We start from the raw sequence: 11,625 nt of genomic DNA on the forward strand, positions 1-11,625 counted from the left end.
AAGACAGTAACATAACATGTAAGCTTAATCAGTAGTAACTTGCCCAACACTGATCATCACCCATACGACATGCATTTCATTTTATTATAACCAGGGTGCGATTTGTAGTCAGGGATTGTCCCCCCTTGTGGTCTTGATATCGCCACTTTTTCTGCATGATTTTATCACAGTTCAATGTAATTCCATTGATATCGTTACAATCTGAAACATATTCCCCCTTCTGGTTTTCCAGATCACAAATCGCACCCTGATTATAACCATTGCATTACTCTGGTTATACAGTAGCCCACTACTTTTCATTATATGTAATGATGTAGAGATCTAGAGCTAATATAATGCTTCTCCCAGTAGGCCTAGTGGATCCACACCGTGACCTAGTGCACTGGACCCTGTTGATATGCAGCCACCTCAGCTTCATGAAGAAACGGCAAGATGTGAGTTAACAGAGCATATGCTATACCTTCTAAGTGTGAGATTACACTAGTAATGCTCTTGTAGCCTATGTGCCTACCCATGTTTCATGTTCAAGCCATATGTGGACCAATTGTTAGATATTTAAAATGATCATTGTGGACTAAATAAATTATACAAATGGCCAAGGTTTGACATCCCCGCTCCATGAGAAAGGCCTATACTTTGCACATCCTGGAGTGAATGCCTACTGTGTCTTTTGTTTCCTGCTAATACTGTATCATTGTAATAAACACAACATTCTTTTGCTACTTTACCTGTCATTTCAGTCAGATGACTACACCGTTTCAGATCTACTCATCTCGCTCACCTGTCCACCTGGATGAAGGATCACACTCTGCAGCTGAACATGTCCAAAACCAAGCTCCCAATCAAATTGTTCTAGGTTAATCTCTAACAACAACCTTTTTCTTCACGCATTGTGCCTTGCTGATTTTGTTTGTTTGCACATGTGACTGAGGTAGCCTGGTTTTACCAGACCACATTAATTGCTTCGTAAGTAATTTTAGGTCTGGATCCTTCGTGTCCTTGAGCACCAGGGCGGGAGAAGTGAGCTCAGCTCTGATTTGAAATGAGCTCTGTCCAATCGCTGACAATTGACGTATGTTATTCTGCCAAGTGCATTCACGCCGGTTGTCAGTGTTGCCAGATGTACGATAATTTATACCATAATTTTGTTCTTCTGCCGGTCAGGTAGCTTATGTCACACTTAGTATACAAAGCTTGACATGGTACCGTTATAGTCCCAAGATGGAGCAAACAACACAGGTGTTGACATTATATAGCATGGGCAACTTATGATGAGGAGGGCCATGTTTTTTTCAGCACCAGCATCAGGGGTTCACATGACCACGGATCTGACTCCAATTTACAGAGTTGGTTGTTCTCTAACTGTCCATATTGTTTGGAAGGAATATAATACTCTACCTGTATACTCAATACTCTATTGGGCAGTCATGGGTAAGCAGTTAGGGTGTCAGACTTGTAGCCCAAAAGTTGCCGGTTCAACTCCCGACCCGCCAGGTTGGTGGGGGGAGTAATAAACCAGTGCTCGCCCCCATCCTCCTCCATGACTGAGTTACCCTGAGCATGGTACCGTCCCGCCTTGCTTCTTTGGGGCACCATTGAGGGCTGCCCCCTTGCACGGATGAGACATGAATGCACTTTCGTAGTGTGCAGTGTTCACTTGCGTGCTGTGTCACAATGACAATGTGAGTTGGAGTTTCCCAATTGGGCTTTCACTTTCACGCTTTCACTCTATTGGCCCACAGTATAATTACAACAGATTGATTCAGTAATCGTGTTTAAAAAATATGGTCATTATTTTCTTAATTAGGCCTACTGTTTTATCTATAGGGCGCATTGAGTGAGGAGGCGGGCTGCATGTGGCCCCCGGGCATCCATTTGCCCATCCCTGTTGTAGAGTGAACTACACAGTGATTCTTAACCTGGGGTTAGTGTTGAGGTTGTGGCCAAAATTGTGTTTGAGAACATTAAAATTAGGCCAAATCAGAACCAAATTAAAAAATGATGGTCCCCATTTAAAGCCATAAAGATTTTGATTGATGTCTCTTTGTAATTATAAAGGATGATATTAATCACCTGAATCATTTTTAGCCTATTGTTGGACATTGCAGCCTAAAGGTTGTCAGTTCGACTCCCGACCCACCAGGTTGGTGGGGGCAGTCATCAAGCAGTGTTCTCCTCCATGACTGAAGTATCCTCAGCATAGTACCGCCCCGCCGCACTCCTCCCTTTCCGGCGCCATTGTGATTTGCCCCCTGGCACGGATGGGGCATAAAATCGATTGCTTTGTGTGCCGTGGAATGCTGTGTCACAATGACACTGGAAGTTGAAGTTACCCAATTGTGCTTTCACTGGGTTATTTAATGGAAGGTACCGTCATCTATTACCTATTAGAAGTAGCATTTTCCATAATTTGGTATGTTTTTTTTTTTACTGATGGTCTTGGATAGTAATTAGAACTGTTTTTTTGCAGCAACTGGATAGCTACAAATCCATCCAAGTTTTGAAATTGAAAGGGTGCCCTCCCCTTTCCACATTTTATTAAAACTGTTAACCTACTGTTAAAGGAGCAGTCCTGCCAATTTCAATATGCTGTTGTATTATTGCTCACACTACCCTTGACTTGTTAGTACATTGCATTTTTCGGCTCAGCCCTTTCCGAGATCTGGGCTATTCTAATGGGGGCAGATTTTGTTTACATTAAAAATTTTCTACTCCAAATATTGATGCATAACCTTTTGGATGATTTTTGGGGCTAAACTGACAAGTCCAGGGTAGTGTGAGCATGACGACTGCATGTTGAAATTGGCTGAGCCTTTTAGGAAGCCGGTTGCATGTATGTTGGAAACAATATTTGACAGCGTCTTATGATGGAAACAATATTTGACAGTGTCTTATACTGCAGCGTCTTATCTCTTCTACAAATTATGATGTAAATGTGGATTTATTTTTTTATGACATGAATACCAGTCTCTACTGTATTTGAAGAAACTGACAATAAAGTTGCCACTTGTTAACATGGTGTTGCATTTCTGTCTGTTGATCTTAAATCTGAAAATTGTGTAATGAAATGATGTCATAGTTTGTAATAAGATTCTTCATAATATTTCAAGATCTTGTGAGATGTGGATGTGTTATGAAGCTTTGTGAATGGTAAAGTAGCCTATCCTATCAGGTATATTGCATTAGGCTACATTTCAACAACAGAAGCACACGACGTGTAAAGGCCCACGACACTTTCTGTGGTCTCCCCCCTCCCAAATCCACTCTGTCTGTAGGACTCATTATTTGTGAATGACATCGATCACATGATTGACGCAGTAGTCTCGACGTATACAAAGGCAATAGGCCTATGGTCCGACAACAGCAGGATTAAATAATTAACGTGTGTAAAGCAAATTATTTTTGAGGAAAAACGGCACACTTGCTTATTACAAAGAATGTGCACTATTCTGTTATGAAATCCTACGTTTGCACTTAACTGTCGTTTAATTACTAGGCTATATGACTCTATTTCTCGAGCTAATGTAACGTTTTTATTACAGGCTATGTAATTAGATTTCTTTTGTAGTCTGCGTCATGGAAATACGGCTTTGGTGGGGAGGTCAAACGCTTCTCCCTACGGTAAGTTTGCTAACTAGTAGGCCTAGTGATCCACAGCTAGGCGGCCTAGCAGATAATAACACACGCATATTGCCAGCTGAATAGGTTAAGTGACAAAGAACAGCGCTGGTCATACAAATAGTCTACTTTTTTAATTATTAAAACTAGCCAAACTTTTACCCGTCTTGGTGTTACTGTAATGAAAGACATCTAAAACTTCCGCGTTAACTGAAACTCGCAAGTTGAAAATCTCATGCTGAACTGTCAATCTAAACTCTCTCATGCTGAACTGTCAATGACGTCACAACAGACGGGCGACTTCTGATTGGCTGGCCAAAACGTTGATCCTGGATGAACGTTTTGATGTTGATCCAGGACGACTTATTACTTGGTGATATCAGATCCTGCGTGTGTGTGTGTGTGTGTGTGTGTGTGTGTGTGTGTGTGTGTGTGTGTGTGTGTGTGTGTGTGTGTGTGTGTGTGTGTGTGTGTGTGTGTGTGTGTGTGTGTGTGTGTGTGTGTGTGTGTGTGTGTGTGTGTGTGTGTGTCCCCTGCTCCTGCTCACATCCTCTCCTTCCTGCTGGATGGAGCTCAGAGGATATCCGGCCTTCTCTCTCTCTCTCTCTCTCTCTCGCACACACACTCTCACACACACACACACATTGTCTCTTTCTGTCTCTCTCTCTCTATTTACTATATTTCTTCCCTCTCTCCCTTACTTAATCATGACTTAAATGACCATTTCCTCACCAGTATCCATTCCTTGCATTTTTTTGTTACTTTGTTACTCCTCTCTCCCCTTTTCTGTCTCTCTCACTTTACACTTGTTTCATTCTTGCTTCCACATTGTAGCATTCGAATCTCGCCTTCTCCTTCAAGACTCTCCTTTTCCATGAATGAATGATTTATTTCTTCACATTTACATCATTATTTGACTTAAAATTTCATGTGATGAAAAAAGTTTAACAGCATGGAGATGTGATGTGATGTTATGTGTATGTCCTGTCCTAAACGAGTCTTGCTCAGGGCTGCGAAATGAATTTCAGTGTAAACGGACAATAAAGTATTATTGTATCGTATCGTATCGTATCGTATAAGGATCCCCAAGTGTAAGCTCATAAGCCGGGGCCCATGTACAGTAAGTAATGGATATTGTGGCAAAATAAAAATAGTCAGGCTTACAATATGCAAAGCAGTTATAACAACCTGCATTCTCTCATCACCATGCGACATATCTAGGTCCATTTAGCACAATTATAACAGACAGACAGACACACACACACACACACACACACACACACACACACACACACACACACACACACTCTGTCGCTTCTCTCTCTTGCTCTTGTTTTGTGTGTGTGTGTGTGTGTGTGTGTGTGTGTGTGTGTGTGTGTGTGTGTGTGTGTGTGTGTGTGTGTGTGTGTGTGTGTGTGTGTGTGTGTGTGTGTGTGTGTTCTCCATAGACAGTAGTAGAAGAGGAGAGGTGTGGTATTTTTGGCCTGTTGTGTTGGATAAGATTTATTTTTCCTGCTCCCCTGTCCACAAAATTCTGGAGCTAGGTATGCGTGTGCGTGTGCGTGCGTATGCACATTTGTGTTGGTATGGCTGTTGTGGACTGACTGTGCCACGCCCATGCTTCAACTTTGCTCTGTGACGCCTCGCAGATTCCGGCCCAGTGGACACACACACACACACACACACACACACACACACACACACACACACACACACACACAAAGAACACGGGCCACATTGCATTATCAGTGCAAGCACCCCACTACTAATCTTAACCCTTACTGTTATTGACTTAACCAATGTAGAAGTCTATACATCTAATCCTTATTGACTGGAATACATTCGCCATGTATTGACTGGACTCTATTCTCTCTCTACTCTACTCTCTATTTCCTCTTCTCTTTTTTCCTTGAGTAATCCTCTCTCTCTTCATCTTCATCCCTCCATTTACCCCATGCTGTTCATCACCCTCTTTACACCTCCCTCTCTCCATCACATGACCATCACCTTCTCTTCTCTTCTCTTCTCTTCTCTTCTCTTCTCTTCTCTTCTCTTCTCTTCTCTTCTCTTCTCTTCTCTTCTCTTCTCTTCTCTTCTCTTCTCTTCTCTTCTCATTTCCCACCACTTCCCCCTTCCCTAACTCTTCTTTGCCATTGTTCTCCAATTCTTCTCTCTTCTCATTTCTCTTGCTCATTCCTTCTCCCTTCAATTTACCACTCTTCTCTTGCTCTCTCCTCCCTCTTTTTTACCCAGATATAAGTATTTGCTTTTTTTTCTCATCCTTCCATCAGGACAGTAAGCTAACGTGGTGTCCCTGGGCACTACTGACCTCAGTGGTGCCCCCTCTATGAACAATATCTCTAATATCTGTCATCAAAATGGTTGGTGCCTAGGCACTGTGCCACTGGTCCTTAAAGGATTAGCCATGCCACCAATGATGATGGGCGGCTGTGGCCTAATGGTTAGGGAGGTGGTCTTATGACCATAGGGTTGTGGGTTCGAATCCTACACTTACCTCTCCTTATACCTCCATCCATGGCTGAAGGAACAAGGCACCTAACCCCACATTGGTCCAGGGACTGTAACTGATACCCCATAACTATATACCTAATACCCTAATAACCTTATACCGTGTAACTATATACAGTAATAACCTATAACTAAGGCGTTTTGGATAAAGTTCATCTCTAAATGCATTGTAATGTAATTTCTCTTCTGTTCTCTTCTGTTCTCCCCTCCTCTCCTTCCCAGCATGCCCCTGGTGTGCCCCGCATCCTGGTGGGCAACCGGCTGCACCTGGCGTTCAAGCGGCAGGTGCCCACGGAGCAGGCGCGGGCCTACGCCGAGAAGAATGGCATGACCTTCTTCGAGGTCAGCCCGCTCTGCAACTTCAACGTCATCGAGTCCTTCACCGAGCTCTCGCGCATCGTGCTCATGCGCCACGGCATGGAGAAGTTCTGGAGGCCCAACAGAGGTAGGCTTTTAGGGGTGCTCACTTGTGTGTGTGTGTGTGTTTGTGTGAGCGCGCACACATTTGTCTTCTCAAGGTCGCTGTCTGGGCAACTGAGAAATGTTGTGTGTGCTTGCGTGTGTCAGTGTAAGGCAGCTGTAAAGGTCATCTGAGGTAGTCTGTGTGTCCTCATTTGTGGGGCCTGCTGGTACAAAATATCCCTCTGTAATAGGCTGTGCATCTGTGGTGCCATGCCCACCATCCTCTTCCTCTTCCTCCTCCTCCTTCCTCAGCCAAAGTGCCTTCCCCTGTGCCATGTACATCTGCCCATCCTCCTCTTCCTCTTCTTCCTCCTCCTCTTCTTCCTCCTCCTTCCTCCTCTTCCTCCTCCTCCTTCCTCAGCCACAGTGCCTTCCCCAGTGCCCTGTGCATCTGCCCATCCTCCTCTTCCTCCTCCTCCTCAGTGACGTCTGCCCTCTGGGTGCCCTGGGCATATTCTCTGTGCCTGCCTGTGCCTCTCCCTGCCACACACCCACCAGCACCCAAGGACACAGACAATAGGCCTGTCCTCTTGCAGAGAAAGCCCAGGACGCACACAAAACACTAGCGTACTCTGTCTTTGACACACACAGACGCACACACACACACACACACACACACACACACACACACACACACACACACACACACACACACACACACACACACACACACACACACACACACACACACACACACACACGTACACTGTGACATACACGCAGGCAGCCCTAGAAACAAAGCACTAACTTGCATGTTGCGTGTCATTCTATTACCCACCCATAAACATGATCCAAGATGTAAGACTCGCTTAGTGCTTCTCACCATCGGGCTTAGACACAGTCCAGAATGCAAAACAATCACTCAGTCACACATACACAGCCCAAGCCACAACACACACTCTGCCTTTCTCAGTCTGATTTACGCACGCACGCACGCACGCACGCACGCACGCACGCACACACACACACACACACACACACACACACACACACACTGACACAGCCTGGCAAGGACACTGCTGTGTGTGTGTGTGTGTGTGGTGGAAAGACCTGGCTCAGCAGAGCAATAGCAGAGTGTTGGCTCCGTAAGACTGAGGGAAACCACACTGCCTAGTAGAGGCCACACACACACACACACACACACACACACACACACACACGGAGGAAAAGAACACTGACTAAAGTCGAGTCAAGCCCGCTACCTCCATCTCCTCCAGCACTGTATTTTCCAAAGACACACCAAAGACACACACACACACACACACACACACACACACACACACACACACACACACACACACACACACACACACACACACACACACACACACACACACACACACACACACACACACACACACACACACACACACACACACACACACACAGAGGAAAAATGCATTGGCTAGCTGAGCCTCCGCCGTGGCTTCCAGAGCCGCCGGTGTAATTAGAGGCATTGGGCATTCCATACGTCCCAGGCAGCCCAGCCAGTCTCTCGGCATCACTGCTCTGTGCACCACAGCTATTTAGTTCCCCCTTCTCTCTCTTTCTTCCTTCCTTGCTGTCTTTCTTTCTTCAGTTTTCTCTCACTCAGTGTTCTTTTCTTTTGCTCTGTCTCCTCTTTCTGTCTTTTCTCCCCAACCCTCACTAGTTTATGCACCCCCCCCCCTTCTCCTCTCCTCTTTTCTCTTGCCCTCTTTTCTGCTTCATCGTCCTCTCTTTGCTCTTTCTCTCTTTTGACTCTCTCTTCTCATTCTCTCACTCTCTTTCCTCCCCGTCTCAGTCCCAACCTCTGCCTCTGTTTCCACACCCTGCTCTCCCTTCACACCGTCTGTTCTGACTGTGAGGTGATGTTTTTGTGCCACTGTCCTCCTGATGGCCTTCTGAAATGCCCTCTGTGTCAGATCAGATGTCTTCGGCAGTAGCAGTAGCAGTAGCTGTGTGTCGTTAGCCAAGCCTCCGAGCCTCGCTGTTAATGAAGCTCTTCAGAAGAGTAATACTAGAGATTCTTTAAGTATATAGAGATATGCCAATGTAATAGGTGGCTATGGGCACCTAACATGACTAGGTTCTGGTCTGCCTAATGGGGCGTGTCATAATACTCCTAGCATTGAATAGAACAGTCTTTAGGTCTGCCTAAAGGGGGATTTCCCTTCCCCCTTGCAATAATAGAACCCGGAAACAATGGGCCAATGGAACCTCTCTCTCTCTACTCTCTCTGGTAATACGGTTCAACTTCTGCTTTCTATAGGACTTCTCCATAAGCCACGCACACACACGCACACACACACACACACAGAGAGAGCAATATCCATAATTCATATTCTCCCCCACGCGCTCACGTTGTGCAGAACACCCGGTGCTGTGGTTATGTGAGCAATTATATACATTAGAGCTTGCTTTGCCTAATGAGGCGGGAGTGGGTTGGGGTTGGCTCAGTGAGTGGGTGGAACACACTTAGAGATTGTACTCCAGCACTCTCTGTAGACACGATACAAGTTTTGAGCAAGATAATTTGTGTGTGTGTGTCTGTCTGTGCGCATATGTGTGTGTCTGTGTGTCTGTCTGTGCGCATGTGTGTGTGCGTGTGCGCATGTGTGTGTACGTGTGCGCACATGCGTACATACGCGTGTGTGGGTGTTTGCGTGTGCGTATGGGTGAATGTATGCGTATGTGTGCGTATGCATGAATGTGTGCATACACGTACATGCACGTGTGTCTGTGTGTACGTATTTGTGTGTGTGGGTGTTTGTGCGTGCGCATGCATGCATGTGCGTGCGTGTGTGTGTGTGCACGCATGTGTGCCTGTGTGTGTGTGGTGTTGACATGAGTTATTACCCCAGTGGTAGCATCTGCAGTGCTGCTCCACTAGGCTGCCTTTGCCAGAGAGACAGCCAGGTGTCTTGTTTGGCTGCCTTCCTCTTCCTCCGCCGTATCCTTCGCAGCGCAGCGCAGCACGCAGACCACACCAGATGGAGACGCGGAAAATATGAACAGGCCACCACATCATTCATAACTCACCACACCGTAAACTCTCCTTGTTTTCCTTTTCTCTCCTCCTGCTCCTCTTTTTTTCCCTTTCCTTTCCGTCTCTATCTCAGCTGGAGCGTGATGCTTGAATTCTGCAGGCTGTTTCGTGTCACAGATATGAAGCGTTTGTGGAAACGTGGTGTGTGGGAAAATGGTTGTCATTTTCCGTTATTTTTTTTCATGATTTTATCGGGTTGTGCAATGGTTTTAAAGATTACATGATTTCATACAATGATTTTAACATATTTTGTATTCTCTGTTTCCCTTCACCCTCCCTCTCTGTCTATTTGTCCTCTGTCTTCTCCCCTTGCCCTCCTCTCCATCCCCTATCTCCCCTCTCTTCTTCCGATCTCTCTATCTCCAGTCTTCAGCCTGCAGGACCTGTGTTGCCGGGCGATCGTGTCGTGTACGCCGGTGCACCTGATCGACAAGCTGCCGCTGCCGGTGGCCATCAAGAGCCACCTGAAGAGCTTCTCCATGGCCAACGGCATGAACGCCGTCATGATGCACGGACGCTCCTACTCGCTGGCCAGCGCCGCCGCCTCCAGCTCCAAGGGCAACAGCCTCAAGCGCACCAAGTCCATACGGCCGCCGCAGAGCCCGCCGCAGAACTGCACGCGCAACAACTGCAAAATATCCTAGCCGGGCTGGGACCGGGGCCGGGGCCGGGCCGGGGCTGGGCCTTGTTGGGAACTCTTTGGATCCATAGGACTTTGTCGGGACACACATACTATCCAGTGCTCGGATACGCATTACATTACACACACATGGTCTGTATGGGGGCGATACGTGCATTACATTATGTACATTGCTGCCCAGCTTAGCACACTTGTCTGCCTGCCTGCCTGCCTGGAACACTGACCGACGGATGGACGTGTGGCTTCAAACTGAGTTCCAAAACACACACACACAGACACAGACACAGACACACACACACACACACACACACACACACACACACACACACACACACACACACACACACACACACACACACACACACACACACACACACACACGGTTGATGCCATGGTCCATGACTCCATCCCCATGTGCTTGGAAGATGATTGTGTTTGGGAATGTTGATGTCTGGACAGTCGTCAGCCACCGTTTTGCCAGCCGAGTTTTGTCCAGAGCTCTGCTAGGCTGAAACGCGTCAGGTAGACGGACAGAACGCTCTCTGGTCTGGAGAACTCTGGTGTGTGTGTGTGTGTGTCGGTATGCGTATGTGTATGTGTGTGCCTCTAATGGGCTCTTCTTGCACTTGCCTTCAGTCTGCTCTCATTTGGATAATGGATTATCTCTTCAGACGAGCAGTAATAAGATGGGTGTGAGGTATCTATCCATCGCGCCTGCTGACGATACCCTTTTTTTCCTCCCCAACTCTTGGCCTCTATCTATGTATTTCTTTCTGTTCCCCATCTCTGCAAGTCATTACCGGTGCGGAGTCGACTCTTTACAATTTTACAAATCAGACATCCCATTCCCAGTCCCTAAGCCCTGTGCTTAGCATCTCTTACAGAATCGAGCGGTCCTGCTGTGGGCAGAGATCAATGCTCACACTCACACACGCCCCACCAGCTCTGCTATTCTCTGCTCTTCAAAGCAACGCAGCCCCTCAACTGCCACTTAACCCCCATGGCCTTGGAGGATGTGTGTGTGTGTGTTTATAAGTGTGTGCATCCGTGAGTGTGTGTGTGTGAGGGGGAGTGAGTGTGTGTATATGCGTGTGAAAATGAGATCCACAGAAGCCTGAATAGGAAAGAGGAAATATCTAAAGGACACTTGCATCTTGCATGCTCAAAATTTATTACTGGTTATGTTTATTTAAAGGAAAAAAATGTCTTTGATCATCCAGAATGAGGTTGTTGCTACTATGTGTATAGACATGTACATGGGATTGCACTGTGCAAGGAAAACAATTAATCTCTCTCTTTTTTTTTTTAAACAAATGGATTAAATGCAGCAATGATGATGGTTTGCACA

The 11,625-nt window shown here is 46.2% G+C and overlaps 1 protein-coding gene and 1 long non-coding RNA gene across 2 annotated transcripts in view; both read left to right on the forward strand.

Moving 5' to 3' along the window:
• Positions 1–1,901, forward strand: part of LOC134460546 (uncharacterized) — a 2,729-nt gene extending 828 nt beyond the window's left edge. The window contains exons 2-3 of the long non-coding RNA XR_010037108.1: positions 349–434; positions 741–1,901. This is a non-coding gene — a long non-coding RNA (uncharacterized LOC134460546). The remainder of the gene's footprint in view (positions 1–348; positions 435–740) is intronic.
• The window catches only part of rab40c (RAB40c, member RAS oncogene family), a 37,567-nt gene extending 25,942 nt beyond the window's left edge, over positions 1–11,625 (forward strand). The window contains exons 5-6 of the mRNA XM_063221469.1: positions 6,370–6,592; positions 10,004–11,625. Coding sequence (XP_063077539.1) covers positions 6,370–6,592; positions 10,004–10,281 — 501 coding nt within the window. The 3' untranslated portion in view covers positions 10,282–11,625. The remainder of the gene's footprint in view (positions 1–6,369; positions 6,593–10,003) is intronic.

This window comes from Engraulis encrasicolus, chromosome 2 (genome assembly GCF_034702125.1).
Source record: "Engraulis encrasicolus isolate BLACKSEA-1 chromosome 2, IST_EnEncr_1.0, whole genome shotgun sequence".
NCBI lineage: Eukaryota > Metazoa > Chordata > Actinopteri > Clupeiformes > Engraulidae > Engraulis > Engraulis encrasicolus.